The sequence below is a fragment of the Amblyomma mixtum genome, chromosome 4 (genome assembly GCF_055824585.1).
Source record: "Amblyomma mixtum isolate Tamu chromosome 4, ASM5582458v1, whole genome shotgun sequence".
Taxonomy (NCBI): domain Eukaryota; kingdom Metazoa; phylum Arthropoda; class Arachnida; order Ixodida; family Ixodidae; genus Amblyomma; species Amblyomma mixtum.
In genome coordinates, this window is record NC_143015.1 from 70,166,506 (window position 1) to 70,188,354 (window position 21,849).

Here is a 21,849-nt window from a genome sequence, read left to right on the forward strand (position 1 = left end):
AAAAGTAATACATGGGCTTCACAGTACATAAACTAACGATCGACGGACCGCGATATGCTTGGAGCTCAATGTAGTCATTGTGAAGAAGAAATAAACACACCCAAGTGAAAGGTGCCGTAATGAATGCAACCAAAGAAATAACATACAGCATATGTTGGGAGCGCCGACAGGGAGCTTTAGGTAACTATTGATTAGACCTTGAAATAACCTAACGCACTCACACGTGTCGAACTAGCGCAGCGCTGTTCACGACCTGGCATAGCAGGGAACCATATTTTTCCGAATGCGTCAAAGTGGCTACTTAGGAAATACTACTTAGGGAAATTGTACAGTGTTAGTTTGTGCAGAACTATTTCTATATAAAAGTTGTTGCCGATCAAGAGCAGCGTCATATCATGTCACTTCGGTCAATGTGAATTTATTCTGACTATTTTTCCTACCTTTAATTGCAGCTCGCAAAATTAAAAACTCCTGCCTTCCTGCTGGCTATTGCGCCGCGCTTTCAATGCCCTTGAAGACGATTTGGAGAAAAGAAGAAATGACCCTCCACGCACACCGGACGAATGGCTAGACCGACAGCGATTGCGATCTATACGAGGTTACGGGCATGGCATGTTGTTTTCAGGGAAATAAATTCTTCGCCGAAGATTGTTGCCACATGCGGAAGAGATAAGAAGTAGGCCGCAGCATTTTGATGCAGCCTTAGCATTTTTTTTTTTTTATCAACGAGCAAATGAACAAAGACGGCGGAGAGGATGACGGTAAGTGCGTTATGGGGGGGTCGGGGGGGGGAGGAAGGAGGCCTTAGAGGTGCAGCGCTGCTCATTGGATTTTCGCTTGTGAGGTAAATTTTTGCAGGAATTTTTTTAACGGCTATTTCAGTGCAAAATGCAGTTTCGCTTAGCGTTAGGGAGACTGGCGACCAGGACTGCCACTGTTATGTTCAGGCCATTTGTAACTATTGCGGCTTGTTTGGCTGAACAAGTTATAGATAGAGAACGAGTGAAACGCCTGCATTTTACAACCCTCTCCACTAGCATGTTCGACATCTATCTTGCGTGGTGATAAAGCTGTTAATAAATGACACCTCTTGAAATAGTTTAAAACATCATTAGGGGAACATGAAACAATACAGAGAGTTTGGCATTGCAAAGAAACCTGGAAAACTGCGGCGTCCAAAGTAGCCACATTCAGAGCGCATACTTTGCGACTCCCTAGGTTTGAGCGTGAGCCTGTCCTCCTGGCTGCAACATTCCGCCGCTTAGATCCCGGGCCCTTTACTGAAGCCAAGATGCTGGGTCCTTGACCTAAACCCTCATCCCAGAGGATAGCTGTGAGGGAATTTTTCAAGTTCTTGAAGGACTCAAGCCTGAGTGCAAGGTTGTGAGCTTTCAGCGTGCACTCTGTGTACTCTTTAAGTAATGCCCGACGCACACGTGGCAAAGTGATATCCCTTTCCTCGCTTCGCTTTCTATATCTTGCTCCGTTTTCCTTCCCACGCGTAGGGTGGTAGCATATGGGGCGTAGCCTAGTTAGCGCCCCTGCCTTTCCGCTCATCTTTTTTCTCGCTTTAGTCACCACATTTCTTGCTGCGCAAGAACATGCTCCTGAAGATAGAGTGGCAGACTCCCACTATATTTGACTGTAAGGTATCGCGGGTGGTAGTTTCTTCGGAGTAGACACCGTTTTTAATGTGCGCACAACGAAAAAAGTCCATGGGAGTGAAATCCGGAAGCCTGGCGGGGCGCCGAATTCATATTTGTGACAATGTTTGGCTAAGCCACACCCGAGCTTGCAGGCAGATATGCGGCGGAGCGCCTTCTTGCCAGAACCAGATACGGGGAGCTGTGCCAGGTGAAGGTCGTAGATAAATAAACGCATGGGCGGTTTAGTGTTTCCCTGACATAGCTTTTTTCGGTCAGTGCTCCGTTCCACCTAATATATGGGTTTGTGACAGAGCTGTCTAAAATCCCATGCCATACGTTTAAAGACCACTGGATTGCGTGTTGTACCTACAGCAGACAGTTGTTATTTGTCGCGCTCGTCTGCGGGCATTGATGGCATACACTTGAGCCGAGCAAAAAAGTTCGCTTCGCCTCAACAAATTGTACTTTTAAAGAAGTAGGATTGCTCTACTGTCTGTATCAAAATACTTTGCGATCGTAGACAACTGGTTTAGAAATATTTTTCTTCTACATATTGAGATAAGTCCACGTGGCCCCGTATAGTGCCATCCGCTCTTCAGCGCTCGCCAAGCCCTGATCGGCGCAGTTAGGGTCTGAGTGGTCGCGTCAGCCACGCTTACGTGGAGATGAGCGGCCGTGAAGGACAGTGTACAGCTGTTCTATGGTCTCTCCGCTGATCCCTTTACTGCGGTGAACAGTGCTTTTGTAGAGGTTCACCTGGAAATAAAATTCAGCGCACATGGACAAAGGACAAACGAAGACAACAGGAGTGCTGACACCAAAAAATACAGCCCGATGTAATGGAAACCTGTTGCAGAATAGCGAGTTGTGCTAGTCGTATGGGAGTTGGATGTGAGTGTGGTGTGGGCTACTCCTCCTGTGTTCTTCGTCCTTGTGGGCTGGACTTTGTTTCCAATATGAACTCCATTCAACTAACCAAACTCGCCATTCCTCTGCAACTTTTTTCTAGAGGTGCCAGTTTCCTTCAGAGTGTCATAGCTGCGGAATACGGTCATAGATGCCCCGCCAGTGTGTATCAGGGACATTGGCACTCGGCTGCTGATTCCAAGGTCGCGGGATCGTTTCCAGACTGCCGTGGCCGCATTTCGATGGAGGCGAAAACCAAGAACTCCCATCTTCACTGTGCAATCTCATCTTACGTTAAAGAACCCCAGGAGGTTTAAATTAATCAGGAGCCCTCCCCTACGCCGTCCCTCGTAGCCCATGAGTCGAGACGTTGAACCATACATACCACATTTCCTCTATGCAAACTGTGAAACAGATGTTACTTTTGACATATCGTTTTCGTTGCACCCACGGCAACAATCTCAATCACGCACGCTTTATTGGCTAAAGACCTTCTTGTTTCTAGTGCCCTTGGCTTGAATGCCTATCCTCGAACACCGAAGGGTAGAGATCACCCATCCTACAACAGCGGCTGAATAGATTGCATGCTAAGCTTATTCCTACCAGCGACAATAAAAAAGTCAATGCCACTGCTGATCGCTCCCCATCAAGTTTTCATCTACTCCCGCTCCACCGCTTATGCCCATTGGTAGAGAAAGAAAGCGCCAACGCTGCTTCAAACTAAGGCTCCGGCCGCTTATCGCTAGCACTGACGGCGGTACTTCTTCGGCGGCAGATTGATTATTTTTAAGGAAAAGTATGCTATAGCCTTCGCCTCTTATCCATCTTAGTCATCGGCGACCTATTCATTCGTTCGCGGTGCGCGCAAGTGCATTCGCACTTTGCTTCGGAATGAAATGAGGCCATTAATATAACGGGGCGTTGTCGCGTAGTAAAGCCGATTGTTTTTTTTTTTTAATTTTGCTCTGCAATAAGAGCTCCGGAGAAATTTCGAAAGGCATTTGGTGCGATCATCGTCATCACAGGCTACAAGTGTTTTTTATTAGAAGATTTGAGCAATAGTTTTGATTTCAAAAGTGGCTGATTATTCTTCGGAAGTCCTTCAGTTTGATGCCGGAAATAATATTGTGACCCGCTCGGGGTTCTGAAGAATATTGCGCGGTAATGCAACAAGAACGGCGAGTGCGAGTTTTTTTTTAATTCAGGTCAGAAGTTATCTGTAAAACTTCCTTCATATGTGTATTATTGGTTTATTTAATTATTTATACAGGCATTTATGGAGACTCCCGCAATACAGGAACCTGAACTGGTCCCGAGTCTTGAGGTTTTGCGTCACCCATATAAAAATTCCCCATTCGCAAGTGGTCGTGAGTACAACGCCCTTCATTAGAGCTCTTCTCCTTGAGTCCTTTGTCTCCTGTACACATCTACATTAGGTACCCTATGCCGGCCTCGGCGAGCGGCATGGAGAAATTTCGGGCATGTGCTGCTTATATGTGCCTCCTTGAAAGCTCCGTTTTGCATGCTGCCGAGGAAGTAAGGTCCTCTTCCACTTTTACGTTACTGACGAACACGTCCTCCAAACTCGTTAGGCTAAGATGGAAGGTTTTGTCCACGAAAACTTCTTGACCACCCCATCCTTTATGATTACGAAGCGGTAATGCTTCTTCTCCTATGTCGCCACAGCCTTCCCAGTGTTGTATCTCGCAAAGGGAGAAAATGCTAAGAGAATGTGCCTTCTCGTGATAGGTTTAAGCATAGCACTCGATCAGCGACAGTGCCGTGGCGCCTTTCTAACCGTCACGAGGTTGCCAATGAAGGTACTTTGTACGCTGTGTTGGCAGCATTCCGGCAATCTTAAACAACAGCCAAACGGAATAACCGTCAGGATTACTCCCCTTGTTACTTAATTGCAGCTCAGTCTACGAGTTGGCGAGTCCTACATTGCCTCGCCTACTTTTGGATGCGTCAAGTCTAATGAAGGCAAAAGGCCAGAATTGAATGCTGCGCTAATAAGAGGCGGTCGGTAGCGTCGCATTGTCACTCTGCCACATTTTCCGCGCAAATGCTGGAGAATTAAAACGTCTGCATTCTTGCGCTAATTAAGCAAATCGGCATTTGGGCGGACCGCTACCAAACTGGAAATCTATGTACAGCTCGGCTGATTTTTCTTGGACGGTCATTGTAAAGAAAAGCCACATCAACAAGATTATCCGGAGGTCACTTGCCGAAACATGGTATTTGGTGTTATTACTTTAAATTTGCATCGCGTGACTATCCTCGAAATCACCACGGTTTATAGTAGTGCTTTATTCTCAAAATAACATTTTGTGGCTGAGCTTGCTGGATAATAATTATTGTGCGCAATCTGGAGGTACTGCTATTGCAGTGAATTTTCGATACGAGAAAACTTTGCAAGCTTGCTAGCATCTTTACCACGCTCTCAGTGAAGTCATTGTGAGAACATAACTCCATTCACGTTCTCGAAGATGTCGACGGCTCCTGTCGAACTGAGCTCCTGGTGGCATATCATGCCACATATTATGTGAGCAAGGCTTGCGTACGGAAGCCGAAACGTGCGTCCTCTTTTCAGCGGCTCCTGGGAGAACAGTGACAACCATATAAAATTATGGTTCGCTGAATACTTGCGACTGAAATTTTCTAATAGGCATATCCTTACTCCCATGAAACAAATGATACCGTTTCTCTGGGTTCGATATTTTGTGTCTTAAACACGTTAACTCGCACAGTAACTAAGGAACAAAAGCGTTTGGGCGTTATAGCAAAAGCCGCGGCCAGATGTCGATTCAGTGCTTAGAAGCGGAATGCCACAGCCACTGAAACACTGACAGATGTTTTTTTTTATTTACAAAAACTGCGTTTGTTTCGGTTAGTCAGGTCATGGCATGTACTGGCTAAAAATATTATTTTAAACAACCCGGTTTGTTTGGCTTGCCACTCGTAACGAGTGGGGTGAGGAAATAAACTCGTGTTTATTACAAAAACATGTTTTATGTCTCCTTCTCTGGTTAGCGGCGGAGGAGGTTCAGTTTATAAACATAAGCCTGACTTCTTGCGTAGGTAGAGCTACTGTACTATACTAAGAGTGGCCGGCGTGCGGTGCCGCAAAGCTCTATCCCCGCTATTTATCTGGGGCTCTCAAGATTCTAATACACTCTGTTGCCAGCGCAGACGTAACCCTAAGCTCGCCGACGTGATTACGGTCACAGGAGCGCCGTCTTGCTCTGTTCGCACTTTTGGAGGCCTGATCCAGAGTGCATTACACTTTGATCAAGATTGGAGGTTACCCGAGAAACTGGAACAGGGCCAGATCTACATTCATCCTTTGCACTCCTGACCTCGCAACGCCGGTTTCCTCTCACGTCGCTCCTGCTGGCTTTTGCGTGCGCGAAAATACTTGGTTGTAAAATAGGCGGAGGCATAAAGGCAGATAACTTACTTAAGATTTGGTAGGTTGTAGGACATGTGGCGTTCAGCGTGACGCAACTGCACGTGGCTAAGGGAGGCGCCGTAGTGGAGGGCTCCGGACTAATTTCAACCACATAGGCACTCAAACCGCAAAGGAAATGGGCTCTTTTTGACACCTTGTCCATCAACATACGGCCGCCACGGCCAGGGTTTGATTCATCGGCATCGGGCTCAGTGAAAGCCCGTGGCCTCCGCAGGTGAGCAATCCTTAGCTCTTGGCTGTGTGTTGGCAATAATATCGCGTGAAAAGCGTTAAATGTGAATACTGTCGATTGCACCCCTGTCATTTTGTGACCTTTTCGTTAGTTGTTCGAGCTGCTACAGTGCCACACGTTGCTAGACAGGAATGGCTTCATAAATGGCTGCGCATGCCAAAGAAAGCAAATCAAGGAAGAAGACTACTCATTTAAAAAGCTAGCAAATGCGCTCAGTTCCCTCGTGTCTCAGTTGTGTTTCTCTTTCGATCAGCACGTTTCTTGCTAGTGTTCTATTCATTCCCGGTGCCACAAAAGAAAGATTTCCTGTTGTTCTGTCAACCGTGCGGTGGCCACTGGTACTAGAGACAGAAATCAGGGGCGCACTTGCCGACGAAGCATTAAATGGTGGGTATTCTGTGAAGTGGCGACTGAACACAACATTTTCTGGCGGTTGGCTCTTGAGCACAAATGCAATCTTTGCGGAGTCGGCAGGTATGATGTTACTCACTTGCTTAGCGAAGTCGAATAAGAGTTGAGGCGAGGTTTATGTGCGTGTCAACAGAAGGGTGTTGTTCTCCAAAAGAGAAACTTCGACACGCTTAACTAGAGATACGTCAAACGCGTCAGACTCCTTTGAATAATGAGATATGCAATAGTTCTGGCCCTAACATGCTTCATTAGTAAACATGAAGGTTGAAACTTTTATGTCTCTAGTCCTTCAGAAACATCCGTGCTGTCGAAATAATACCACAGATCTTTACTATACAACGTCCAGCTCGAACCTTGCAGCCCCTTCAGTACATAAGTATATCATGGCGCACACGGTAACAAGGAGCTAACAGAGATAAATTAATTACGGTATCGCAATTCTTCTTGGCGAAGCTATGATGTAGACCGCACTTAGGCGTCTCCAGCCCTAAGGCTATGGCTGTCGCTTGCGACATTTAGCGCAATTCGATTAATTTTAACCCGCTTCTATGCTGTGCTTTTATGTCTACGTTTTTAGGAAGTTGATTTCTTCCCAGGCGTTAGCCGAAGATAAACATCAGATAAAAAGTTAATTACATCACATAACGCACTATCATCATCAGCCTGACTACTTCCACCGCAGGGCAGAGGCCTCTCCCATCTCTCTCCAGTTAACAGTGTCCACATAACTCAGAAGTTTAGAAACAGATGCCTACTAAATTTCCGCGGCACTAAAACATTACAGCGGCGAAACAATCTAGAGTATGCATAAATATTGTTTGATCTGATAAGGGTAGTGTGCGGTAGATCGGAAAGGCGCGAACTCTAGCGTGATCAGCGCTATAAGTGACCAAAACCTGTCCGACATCTTTCAGAGAAGCAACAGAACATAAATAATTCTTAGAAACATACGGCCAGGCCCTTTACCCAAGGAGTCCTATAGCAAAAGCTTAGGTTTCTAATTTCTTCTTCTTTTTTTTACTGGGGACCTCTATGCCCTGGTTGGCTTCGCAAGCAGCCTGATCATTTTGCAACAGGCAGGCCGGATGTGGCGCTGCCTACGTCTTGTGCGTGATACGGAGGCCCATCTTACGATACTCGCCGTTGAAAAACAAGCGACTGCCCAAGCCTTATGGACACGGCGGAGTCAAGCGCCGACGGAGACGTCATCGGGATAGCGGGGTGAGGACGCCCCGATACGGCCAGGAAATTGCTTGGTTACTGATGTTCTCGGGTGGATAAATGGACGAGCATTTTTCCTGGAATATTCCATATGAGTGGCTTACATGGAACTTTCGAAAATACTCAGAGGGCCATAGGAACACACGCAGAACCGCGAAGTCCAGCGGTGTCTTTTGATACTTCTTTCTTAAACAAAAAGACACAAGGATGGCAACTCATAGCATATATATTTAAAGGCACAAAAACAGCGATCCAACGAATGCATGGATCCTAGATGCTTGAGCAGGGCTGTTTCTGCGGTTCAGTATAGAAAAATAACAAGATTGTCGTCCCTCATAGTGCTTCATCCAACAATGAAGGCATCGACCGGTTAGAAAAGTAACGCAGCCACTTTGACCATCGACTGACCATATAATGGTACTAGTGGTAATGCCGTAACGCCTTGAAGCAGTGAAGCTTGAAATAACTATCAGCCGGCTCAAACACCGATTCTTGTTCATTGCACGAATTCCCGCGTTCTGTTGTCGGGGGACACCTATTTCCGGAGCCCTTCACTACGGCGTCCTTCACAGCCTGAGTCGCTTTGGGACGTTAAACCCCCGTAAACCAAACCTACTTTGGGCATGTCCGAGACCACGTTTTAGCTCCACTACTGTTACTGCTCACGGTAATGGGGATTGGTGCTGAATTTTTATGGGTCGATTGTTGATGAATTAAGTTACCGTCCATGGGAACACTCTCTTCCAGACTAAGAATTGCACTACCACAAGGAAAAAACGATCCACGCAAACAATTTGACACACGAACGCTGACTTCCAAATGATATTTTAACGAAGGAACTACGACTTAGAAACTCCTTACGAATAAAATTACACCGACAAGAAAAGGACAACACTTGGTGCATTGCACGTTAAATATTGTAACTCTGATTTTGTGACGGAAACAGACGGAGCTAACACAACTATCGTGCGGCCTAGATATCTCAGTGGCTTCCACGATCCCCCGCACTATCTGGTCAGAGTGGCTGTTGACCACAGAACAGGTGACACGATACGGTGCGCACAGCCTTTCGATGCCGGAATCTTTATCTTCTTGCCCTTTTTTTGCGGTACATAGCTCATACTGGAAGGAGCTTAAATGAGGCGCCTGAAGATGCTTTAGAAGAGCACTTACAATACATGCACAGGAAATTTCGAGTTAAACTGACGCGACTGTATAACTATGAACAAAAATATTCCAGCATTGAAAGGCAGTTAGCGTCGGATCTTCACAACTGCTCCGTGGTCAGCAGGAATTGTGACCAGACAGTGCGGGATATTGAGGACCCCACTGTGATATCTAGGTTGAACGACTTTTGTGTTCGCGCGCCTATGGTTTCCTTGACAAAAGCAGAGATGGGATAGTTGATAAAGTGATGTATCAAGGGCTGTCCTTTTCTTGTTTGTGTGATTTATTTCGTAAGCAGTATCTAAGTATTTATTCCTTCAAACAAATGTCAATTGCAAGACAGCGCTCCTGTCTCTTCATGAATGTACGTGTTGTTCCGTTCTCTGTTGCACAGCAGTTCTTCGTCATGGATCACCGAATATCCCCCACCCTTGCCTCAGCGACCCTCTGCCAGAGAAGACTAGGAGAAGTGAGCAGTGGACTGCGCAATTTATTGATGATGATGAATTTTTCTGGTGCAAGGGCTGCCTGTGGTCAAAGAGCGCAGTGAAGTTTTGCCGCATCCGGTTCGCATTAGTGGAATGCCCATTACTCTTGCGCCCTCCGCACAACTGCAGAGAAGGGGATAACTCACACTCGCTACCTAGCGGGATAAGGGAGCGCCGGATAGCGGAGGATTACGGGAAAGGTCAAACTCCTTTCAGGGACGGATACATTAGGTCGCATCCTGTTGTGCACGTGCTTGCGGCGAGGCGGATCCGCATCACAGTGCGTGGCTTTGTCCCATGTCTGCAGCGGTGTGCGTTGACAGCTTGAAGCGCAGTCAACAGGATATTACCAAGCTAGCTGCAGGCATGAGGAGCGACGATGCTGAACAGATGGGTTGAAGTGACTTTCCTTGAACTTGGGTCAATCGGACGTTGAAATAATCTGCAGCATGGGAAAGTGAGAGTGTTCGCGAAGCTCGCAGCAGGAAAGCAAAATTCTCCAAAATCGTGATGGTAGAAAGTGTACATATGTGTGCAGTGTTTGTCGCGGTGAGTTACCTTCTTTCCCCAATCATTGATTGGTTGTGTTGTCCTTTCCGAATTGTTGATTGGTGATGTTTTCCTTTCCCCAATCTTTTATTGGGTGGATGTTTGTGCAGTTACCTGATTGGTTATTCTCCCCACCAAGGGCGGGGACATAGGGTTTAAAACCGGCTGTTTTGGCAGGACCGAGGGCTGGTTTCGTCACGTAGAACTACGAGTCAGTCAAGTGTAAATATGTTTTCTCCTTGCTTGTATCTTCCTTTGTGCTTTTAATTATAATAAAAAGTTAACCTCTCCAGAAGTGTCCTCTAGCAATGTTATTGAGCATTTCGAATCTGCGACACGTCAAACATCCTTCAACAATAATCATCAACCCAATTTCGCTGTACAAGATCCAGAGGGGACTTCAACTAGCGCCATGACACAAGGACTCATTTTCCAATCATTTCAGCCCAAAGAAGCCGAGCACCAAGCAGGGGAAAGCTTGTACCCATTGTATCACCAGTGGGTACCCGGCAGCACTGGGGATCTCACCCCGAACCTCCTGCATGTAAGGCGTAGGCTCAGACAACTGGGCCACTACTGCGCTCTGCACAATTCATGCACGAAATAAGAACCGAGTGTTAGTGGTGAAAAATAAAGTAAAAAGACAGGCGCATTAATGCTGACACAAGAAAAGCCGGAAGGGCGTGAGGCATGCCCACGAATGTCACACATCCGCATTCAGCTATCCGCTTAGACCTGCTTTTATTTGTCTTCTTCTTAATTTTGTTGCAATACGCCGCGTTACATTTCCGGGGTACGCGTGCGCTTTCCTCGGATGCTCGGCCTCGTTCCGCCTTCGGAATATTTTTCCTTCCTTCTTGGGTTCCAGGATAAGCAAAGTTAGTAAGTGTTCTGCGGTGTACCCGTGTGTTTCATAAATCACACTCGTTTTTTTTTATGCTCGCTTAGTAATAAGCGTACCCAGTACCGAGTATAACAGGTGGAGGACAGCATGTCCAACATTTTTGGTCAAAAATTTTGAAAAATGGGAAATTGTGAGACGCCTGCGTGGGATTATTACAGGCTATCGTCCATTCTTCTGGTATGTAGCAAAATCTTTCTCTTAAAACGTTTCAATCGATTACATCGAAGAGTTAAGACTCCCATAGAAAACCAATGGGAAAAGTTTTTCATGATATCAAAAACGTTAATAGAAAAAAAAATCAAGGCTGCCGTCGGGTGGTCTGCGGATATATTGACAGTTATATTTAAATCTTACATTATATGAAAGACTTCCTTTCATGAACGATTTCCCGAGAAAAAATGCTATTCTCCAGAATTGTTGGTTTAGAAAGTATTCTACCGAGAGGGGTGGGAGATGTAAAGCCTGGCGGCTTTCGCTCAGGCCTTTCACGAACACGCCTGTAGGGCGACCCTTTAATAATAATTTTAATGGCACCACCGTTTAATTAAGACTCCAAAACACATTAAAAACGCAGAACAAATTTACTTCACCTGTTATTCATCTGCCTACCCCCCAGGAATCACGGAAATTATTGGTTTGGTTTATTGGGGTTTAACGTCCCGAAGCGACTCAGGCTATGAGGGACGCCATAGTGAAGGGCTCCGGAAATTTCGACCCCCTGGGGTTCTTTAACGTGCACTGACATCGCACAGCACACAGGCCTCTAGAATTTCGTCTTCATCGAATTTCGGCCGCCACGGCCGGGATCGAGCCCGCATCTTTCGGGTCAGCTGCCGAGCGCCGTAACCACTGAGCCACCACGGCGGAGTCAGCCAGGAGGGCCTCCCACTGCTCTAGACTAGGGCTATTTACCTTTGGTAGTAAAGGGCTGTTTTCGCAGCCCCAGGTGGCGTGGTACGTTGTGGCGTAGCCCCCACACCACACGCACTCTTTCGCGTATCTGTTCGGCCACATTTTGTGATACATGGCTCTGCTTGGGTAGGTGTCTGTTTGTAGTCGTCTGAGCGTGGTGGCCTGCTCTCTGTCGAGGATATCCGCCGGAGCCGAGTACTTCTTGCGCGCTACCAACAACGCCTTCATTGCCTCCCCGTAAGATTCTGGCGTGCTGAAGGGTTCCACCGGCAAACCCGCCCTCCGGTTCGTGAACCCTCGGACAACCCGAGCACTCAGCTTATGCTGGTGACGAGGGCCAAGGCAGCGGCGGAGGCCAACGGTATCCTGGACTAGGGAAGACCGACCACTGTAGCTCCACATCTATCTATCCCCATCCCCCTACTCCCTAACTCTTCCTTTTGAAAAATAAATAAATAAATAAATGTTTTTACTACTACTACTACCACGGCGGAGAATCACGGAAATGAACAGGGTAAGCAGAAGTCTACCCAGCGCTCCCTTTTTTGTGTGCCCAGTATGCTTCCGTAATGGGGTTGTACAAGAAATAGGCCTTCAGCCTTGAGAACTACATGTATAGGCGTTGTGTTTTCTCCAGGCCACGGAAGTGTGAAAGATATCCGAGAGCACAAAGGCAGACGCCTGTTTAGCCTCTGCCGAAAAGTAGGGTTTGTTTATGGAAACCGCGAGCCGGCAAGCCCAATTTTTTTACGACCCACCACTGGCTCCGTGGCCAACTCACGGCCGAGCTACTCGGCCATCTAATAGAAAAAGGAAAGGAAGCCTTCGGTGATTTTTCTACCCCCCCCCCCCCCCCTCGCCCACCACTTCGCCGGAAGAACAACAATAACAAGGCGTTTTTAAATAGCTTCGGCCCGTCCATCCGACTACTGCAGACGGGCTAGCGCAGAAGACGTCTTCCTCGCGTCGGGTCTGCAGACAGTAACCTGAAAATAAAGAAGAATAAAAAAAGGTGCCACCTGGGCGCGGGCCCTTACGCACCAAGTTCTAGCGGGCCAGCAGCAATGGTTCACGGAATTTCACCGTCAGGAACGTTGACTCGGCGCTGTTGTTGCGTGAAGGCAGCTAGAAGAAGTGCCCTCAGAGCTGCGTGGCGCCACTTTTGAGGAAAAACAAGCGTCATATATACGGCGCTTTGAGCCTAAAAAAGCGGGTAGCTTTTGTTTTCGGCTTCTAGTTTCTGCGGCCAAGCCATGTGCCTCACCATCTGCTCCTGAAGCTTAACTGATGCAACAACAGGAAAACAAGCTGCTGCCCGAACAGTGGCCTAAGCCTGACAACACACTGGGTCCTGTGTATGTTATGTTAAACTTGCACTCAACTACCGGGGCAGTGCAAGTCATTAGCAGGTGTGTACTAGAAACTATTAGCACAAGGACATGGCGATGAGTTTAACTGGGTGTGTAACCAACTAGTCGTAATTACTGCTTTAACAATGCACTGATGGTAATCTTTTCTAGTATTACCGGAACTGCCGATACTGCTTAAAACTGATATGTAAGAGCGTAAGCCGGGATAGTTTTGCACTACCGTAACAAATGTTGCGGCTCCAGCATTGGTAATAATCATGCGTTGAATGTTAATCCCGCGGAAACGGCCACTTCGTTCCAATCACTACATTTTTAAGCCTGCAAACAGTATGGCACTGCGATAACTTGACCGAGAACATACACGAAATAGAATACAATGCCCAAGCACTGTTCTTATTTGAAGTGCACTTCCCTACAAGTGCGTTCCAGTATACGCGATGTTTTTGGGTATGCAGTGTAATTAAGGTAAGAGGCATTTTCGAAGCTGCCACGGAATCAATGAAATAATAGCGCTAAATATACTCGACCAAGGTAACAAACTATCAGCTTATAGGTGAAAACCCAACATGTAAAGATCTGCGTCCTGGCTAATACAGCTATGGTTCTACATATAGCTATTTTAGAGATAGTTACATGTTTACGCATTGTAAGAGAGCTACTTTAAAAAAGTGGAACACCCTTAAGCAAAAAGAAAATAGAAAATGGGTCTCTTTTTATGCCGCATCGTAGTGGTGTCAAAAGGTAAAGTAACCGCCGTGCACGCGGTAAGTAACCAGCTGCGACGCTGTGAACAAACTCATTTTGAGTTATAAACACACCTCACCCAACCCGATGTTTGCCTCTATCACTGCTAGGACATGTAGGGGACGTTGCCGTTATAATTTCTACCGCATGTGGCGAATTACTTTTCGTTCATGGCGAAACGAATCAGTGCGACCTGAGAGGGTCATACCTAAATAAAGAAAATACCAAATTCCTCTAGCGCTGAGGATGACTCGCTTGCGCCGCCTTCAAGTAATGCACAATAACAAATGAGTGTTGCATTAGCCTCATACGAACGATCACGCATGCAGCCGCAGATAACGTACGTCAGATAGTAACACCACGATAGCACGCCACGACAAGTAACAGGAAAGTGACGTCAACAGAGCTTCAGTGCAAACAACGAGCGCAAAAGAGTGCGCGTGAGCACGTCACCGTGTTTACAGCCTTGAATGTTTTTCACACGTCCGGTGGGAAGGGGCCTATACATGAACGTGACGCCCAGTCCGTATGTGCTAAGTAGGGCTACACAATGGCATGAAGCATGGCAGTGAACAAAGAAATTGTGTAATGCTACCCATGCCTAAAGCAAGCTGTTTAAAAGTGAAATCGCTGAAGGGGGGGGGGGGGGGGGGGGGGGTATAAAATAAGCTCGAAAGATGCTCGTATTACATTGGTATTGTAACGTTAGGTTTAAACGTCTCGAACTAACCCATTGGCTCTGAGGGACGCTATAATGGAGGCCTCCGTATCAAACCAAACCAATTTAAACTACCTGGGGTTCTTTAACGTGCGCTGACATCGCACCGAACATGGCAATTTCTGCATTTCGTTGTGCGCGTCCAGGATTCGATCCCATGACTTCAGGGTCAACAGCACAACGCCAAAATAACAGCCTTCGCGGCGAGTCAGTCAAATTCTGTTTAAAGTTGAAAGTCAAGCTTTATTATACGGTACGTTTTTGTACATTGTTTAAAACATCTCACTATGAATTTGCTGCCATCTAAAATGCCTTCAGATTACGGCAAGACATGCCGACCACTGCGCTCTTATTAGTGCGTTGCTTAGGACCCATGCTATCTAGCAATAATTACATGCACTCAAGCGCATAGTTAGGGCACAGTTTTATGAACAAGGTCAGCTGGCATTAACGAAACACTCCTGGGAAGAACAGGTTTATCCTAGCTTTTGTTTGTATCAATCTATTCTTGATAGAGAAAAATTACAGGTTTCCTAAAGAGCTCAAACAATGAGACTACAAACAATAGACAACATGAGCGTTTTTAGGAGGCAGAAAATAAACGTGCAACACAGATATTTTGTCACAGCCATGCGTGGAAAGGAAACTTCCAGTATTACGCACGCGATTTTAAAAAAAAAAACTTATTAATGGTCCAGTAAGTTGTGTCTAGTTTTCCTGTCTTCTATATCTGCACTATTTTCTGTTATTTATTATGTAAGGAGCCAGCCCGTTTCTGAACACGAAAATTTTATTTGTGACAACTCTGTAAAGCGGGCAGAATTTTGTGAGGCTCTGAGGGGTTAAGGAGTGCAATAACAAGCATGAATAATGTAACGAGAATAAATTACTATTCCATGACCCTACAAGCATACATGATGTGCAAGCCGGTACTTCTATCGAGAAAAAGAACGAAGTAAACAATCTTAGTATGCAACATAAACATACAGAATGAACACCAACTCAAAATATATAACCGGCAGACAAACACTTTTGCGGTAAACAAGCTCAAAGCAGTGGGAACTCAGTAGCAAGCCCTCCTACATGCAGGGCAAGCAGTTTTAGATGTATTTCATCATATATCTGCCACTCTAACACCAATAACTAGCAGTGACTTAGCTGAAGCATGTTAACCCGCATAATATACACATCGGCGTACCACAAATTTGTGACGATTGTTCAAGAAGTACAGGGTTATTAAACGGAAATGTTTCATAATGCGACCAATCTAAAAGGGCTCTAGGAAGCAACATTAGATGGTGTCCACTTCGGCGTCCTGAATCAAATATCTTTGAATACCATAATTTTGGAATCATAAGGACGATGAAATAAATTTGGGTTTAAAACTCAATTTCATGCGTATAGCTGCAGACCAAAACCTTAGTTACAATAATCCCTTACTGCTTGCTTTTAACAAATTCCTTTAGGTCATAAAATCGAAGTATAATGCTTTTTAGGACAACTATAAGTATGAACTTTTGTAACAAAAGCAAGTTAAATAAGTTATGGCCGCTAAAGAATTGTGGTTGTTAAATACAAGAATGCACGAGACACTGTTTCATATACATGCAATTTTTATAAGATTTTAAATTGCGCATGGAATAAAAAAAACGCCCGTTGACACAACTTTACGCAGTTCCGAGCTAGAGGCTGTCACGTTCTGAGCTTCATTGGTATCTGCTCACGGCCTGCGGTAAGAAGTGAACATGAACACAGAAAGGGCTGCAGCATCCCACGGTAAAAAGAGGCAAAATGAATAGAGTATTTCGTAATAGCGACGTAAACACAAAATAAAATTACTCAGCTTAACACAGGCCAGGTCTGGGTGTAAATAAGTGTAGTACCCAGGCCCGATCCGTGATGAACTGCAGCTAAACTCTATTTCACTGATGCCATGAACTGCGTACAAGACTTGCGATGGAAGAAATGAGAGAAAGAACGCTTCGTGGCGGGCGCCCCGTGTAGGGCTTCAAACACTTATCGTTATCTGCGGCAGAAGAGAGAAACCCTATATGTATGAACCGTGCCCGTATCGCGTCCAGCCGTCCCATAAAGGTCAGTGTCATGCGCAAGCGCGAACGCGATTCGGACCACATTGCACCCAACTTTTGTACACATTGGCAAGAGCGAACTGTCAAGCCATTGTTAGTGATTTGCAAGCGAAGATAATAAAATGCTACTCGCCAAAACTCCGCACGTGACGTACATATTCCTCCCTGGGCATTGTTCCTGAAGTGCGAATATAATCGGAACTCTGATAAGAGTCCGCATGGTTCTCTGTACACTGCAAATGCCTAAAGGTAGGCGGAACGCTGATAATGGCTGCACAGGAAAGCCCCCAGGTCTTACAAGCCCCACTGAGGGAACTACAAGGGTTGTGCGAGATCCGTCTCCGTGGTGCGCGCGACATCAGTCGAGCAGTGATGAAACAAAAAGAGGGTAGGAAAGAGTGGATTAGAGAGGAAACAAAACACACCAAATACGGTAACAAAAGCGGAGGCATTCATTGCCGTTTAAGGAAGTTTATCACGAGAAAGAAGAGTTTTCCTCGGTCCAATTGCTTGCACCCTCGAAAGCAACAGTTGCCATTAAATGCTGCAACTTCACCCGTATCTACATGACGGCTGCCCACAAGTTGCTAGAAGACACGTAACGTATGGTGAATCTTAAATCTGCGAACACGGGCAAGCGTAACGTAAGGAACGGGCGAACTAATAAAGCTGTTGTTTGTGAAACGGCAGTATCTAATGGCACCAAATGCAGTATAAGCTGCCTGCGATAACAAATGCACAGCACACCGCTGCCCTGCGGTAAAAGCAACACATATGTAGAGATTTCTTTGCCGTGACACAGATGCCGTAACTCAGGAGCTCACTATTTCACAAAGTCTTTTAACAAGGGCAACTTGAAAACAAGCAACCATCCAATCACAGTTCGCACTAATGTAGAGTCTCAGAAAATGGCAGTCAGTGCTGCCGTCGCCACAACGAACACTAACCGAAGCACTCTAGTTCTGACGGGCTCTCCGCTGCCGCCTGAGGGTACGTCGGCCGCAAGTTCGCTCACGGACATCGGTGGCTCGTAGCACTTGTCACTTATGGGGTCGTATATGTGGTTCGCCCTCTTCCGACACCGGCGCGGATTCACGAAGTGACTCCTAACGCCCATCACGAGTCGCGACACAAGGTTCGGCGCGTCATTGGCGTAGGCCACAGGACGGGCGCCGCATTCAACGGCACTCGCGGAACCACTGGCACACCGGAAGCAGTGGAAGTTCCGGTAGTTGGAGAACATCCGCGGAGAGTAGACGTATGCCGTGTAACTGGAACAGAGCAGGACGTCGCGCGGCGAGGCACTCTTCCGACAAGTCGTCGAGGCGACGCGACACTGGCGCAATCCAGGAAATTCGTGCCAGAAGCCCTCGGACGCAGCGTCGGTGACCTGCAGCCTGCAAGTCAGTCCCTTAGGACCCCGAAGAGCGTGACTGACCTTGCTGTAGCGTCCGCGAGCAAGGTGTTCCAGGACGGTCGCCGCCTGCCAGGCGCGGTTGCAACGAAGTTCCAGCTGCCAAGCCCTCAGGGCCAGGAGGTCCTTGTGACAAGCGGCGCAGAATACATTGGCATACATGATCTTCGAAGCGTTGCTGTACACGGGCACGTTCTGGAGGTGCTTCAGTTGGTCTCCCCTGCCGAGGCAGTGGTTTAACAAGTCGGGGTCCAATCCTGGATCGTTTGGACAGGAGGCGAGGGCGTAGAACTCTCGTCCGTTCTCGACTGTGCACCGCCAGGGTGAAGGCGAGGTTGCAGGAATATCCCCGATGGCTGCTGGATTGATTCGGTCTACGCAACAATCACCGTACCTTACGCATTCTGCGTCGCAGCGACAAACGTTGCTTGGGGCATCTGCAGCGCAGAGGTCTTCCCCCGAGGTGCAGACGCCGGCTGCCAGGCGTTCGTGGCGCACCGGAGTCCACCATGCGTCCACGTCATGTTCCTAATGAGTAATTTGGGTTAATCAATTGCAGCATCAAGTCCGGGGCGTTTTAAATTTTTGACACGTAGGTGTAAAAAAGAAATGGTCTTGTGAGCACTATTCGTTTTAAAGGTAAGCAAAGCAAGTGCCAAAGGTATTAGTCACAAAACAATGAAAAATCTTATTCGAGGTTTTCAAATTAAGTAGTATATCGTTTACTGATACACATTACCAACATTTCAGGCATACATAGGCATAAGCCAACTTTAATAATTTTTCTCGTGTCTTTCGCATTCGTAGGAAGGATATCAACAGGTAAAGCTGGCCGCCTTCCTCGAGAATTCATTGTCTTGTATCGTTCTCTCCACCTGGCACGCATTAAACTGACGCCCTCTACATAGGGTACGTGTTGATTGCACCGTCGCGCGATCTCGTACTGTGTATCCAACTGACTCTGGTTATACGTAGTGGTACGTTCAGGAACATTTTACATCAGTACGCTAGCACTACATGCGCAGCTAGCATCAAAACCGTCCTCCTGTCTGGGAGTGAAGCCTCTACCTCCCAGCTGCTGCTTTCCACGATTGGCAGGTGGAGTACAGTAGCACTAGGTGAGTCACTAGCGAAAAATGGTGGGTCACTAGCGGCAGCTGCAGTCAAGTGAGAAGGACGAAACCGCGTCGCTGCAGCTAAATGAAAATTGGTTTTTGAAGATTAACCGTCTCCCATACGTCGGTGTACACCCGAAACACGCCGTAAGTGAAGGTGTAAAGGGGGTAGTGAAATAAGAAAGCAAGAAAGAGGCCGTAATGGAGGTCTCCGGAATAATTTCGACCACGCCGGTTACATTTCCTGTAAAGCAGTCATAATTAACCCATGGTATGCGGCTAACATGGGTTACATAGATATTGTCCTAGGACACCTACGTCGCATTTAGTTTAAGGAAGTAATCATAGGTTAATTAAAAAACATGTTTGCTCGTCCCAGCATCCACTTTGTTCTCCGACCGGCTCTGCTGAGTCTGTCACGACCTTTTGGCGGCTTCAGCTGCGGTTCTGGAAGGCAGTTGTATCAGTATTATACTCGGGTCCTTCGTGTAATTTTCACGGCGGTCATTGTTCTCGTGTGCTGTTTTTTTTTCTTCCCGGTAGGAGGCAATCAGCGTTGCTTTGCGCTTCTAAAATTAACAGAATCCCAGTGTCAGTACCATACTACTCTGAGCAATCTACGTGTACACATTCAGCCGGCTACAACACGGCCCTGAAAGCTCATAACTTTTTCCATAAGGCAAACAGTAAAACGCTCACTCCAAAAGCACAGGCATGACATTCGATTGCTCTCATTAGCACGCTAGTAAGTGGCCTAATTTGGGCCAATTTTTTCTTGTGCGCAAGCTTGACAGAACACAAAAAGGGGGTGTGCAGTGTGAAACATTCATATCTAAGATACTGACATTACGGGACACCCAGCCCTGGGCTAACAAACTAATGGGCAACAACACCTCAAATAATCAAATAATTCTGCAAAATATTCTGCCTACACCTGCGTCTAGTTATTTTAAAGTAATGTCAGCTACTGGGCACAGTCCCGGAAATGGCAGCATCTTCGAAGGTTCAATGAGAACCTTTAGACTGAGCCTGCGGAATCGAACCTATTATCGCAACGCCCGGAGCATAATTCCTATAAAAGGTCGCCACCGCGGACCAGCAGTAGAACGTCACCAGGGGAACGTTCAGATAACGCAGGCGTCATCGATCGGTCCTCACCACTTTGGCATGTAATATTCCTAGATAAAGGCGAACATCGCAGACCTGCTGTATAACTCACTTCAGCTTAGCAGGTGCATACTATTTTTAAAGAAGTTGGCGCAAAACAAAACACAAATCCCAGAGGAAGCAACAAGTGCTTGCATTCGTCGCCACCTTACGCAATTTGTGTTTCATATACGCCGAGTTCCTTCCGCACAAAATTACGCTCTTCAATGCGCTTTTCTTCAACAAGTGAACACTCGTGCCGCGACGCACCTGCCCAGGCCAAGACCACGTCGAACGCGCGACGACAAGTAGGGTCGCGCATAGGATCACCGGTAGCTCTCCGCAGCGGCAGCGTCCCCGCATCAGCATCGCCGAGGTTGCTACACGTTCCCGCCGTTGGCACCGCTCCACCACGACGACGACTCCGCATCAAAGGCACGACCTCTCCTCGCCGTGCCCCCTTCACTTGTCGCTCAAGTCGGCGGCCTTCAGCGCGTCTTCGTTGGCCCGCGAAACCACGGCACGCGCCTCTCGCTCTCTCCTTCGGCCCTCTTGGAAGCCGCAACCGCCGCAGCGGCCGCAAACACACACTGGCGTGAACTACGGCCTCCATGACGGCCGCCGTGGAGACCACGTGATCAGGCCTCCCGCGTCTCCGCGGTATCGCCCGTTCTCTCCACTCCTCCTCCACATCCCCCCCCACCCCTCTCCGCTTCATGTAACGCGCACCGAAGAGGCCGTAGAGCCGAGGCATAGTTCTTCAATGTTTTTTTCTGGTCACGAAACTCCGGCCAAAGTTTCATATAGGGACAGCGCGCGCCGCTAGTGGCGCGGCTGTCGGCGAGGGGGCGAGTCGCTGCGCGAGCCCTGCTCGCAGCGGCTGTTTTCCGGCCAGCAGGCTCATATTCGCTTGGTAGTTGTGCTTTCTGGAAATTGGTATTTGGCCTTAGGGTGGACGCTACTGTACTGGTTATCACCTGAAAGCTTAGATGCAACATCGAGACACTAAAAAGCCTGTGCGATCGACGACGGCCGCTAGTAAAACCTTGTTAGCGGCTGTTTTCTGGCAAACGATTAGCGCGCTTACTTTCTCTCGTTGCTTTTTACAAAAAAAAAGCGATTTTTGTACATTGGTCCAGCCTTCGCATTCATTTTTACCGCAACTTGCCTACAGCGTCATTCTGGAAGATCTAGCGTAGCGATCCGTAACATATCTACTTGTGTCTGAGTTGCGCCTGTCTCGGCCGAGTCCTCGCTTTCATCTAAGTGCACAAGGCTGCTTAAGGCTGGCGTTTACCTTGTGAGAAATACTGCAATCTCAATAATGCTGAAAACAAGGCATTA

General features: G+C 47.2%; 1 protein-coding gene across 1 annotated transcript; it reads right to left on the reverse strand.

The window, feature by feature from the left end:
* Positions 1–17,259: 17,259 nt before the first annotated feature.
* On the reverse strand, positions 17,260–21,174 carry LOC149346867 (uncharacterized). The gene is made up of 2 exons (XM_089586731.1): positions 20,776–21,174; positions 17,260–18,772 (listed from the first exon to the last, which is right to left on the reverse strand). The coding sequence occupies exons 1-2, from the start codon at positions 20,872–20,874 to the stop codon at positions 17,732–17,734; spliced, it is 1,140 nt and encodes a 379-aa protein (XP_089442857.1). The 5' UTR covers positions 20,875–21,174; the 3' UTR covers positions 17,260–17,731.
* Positions 21,175–21,849: the final 675 nt, after the last annotated feature.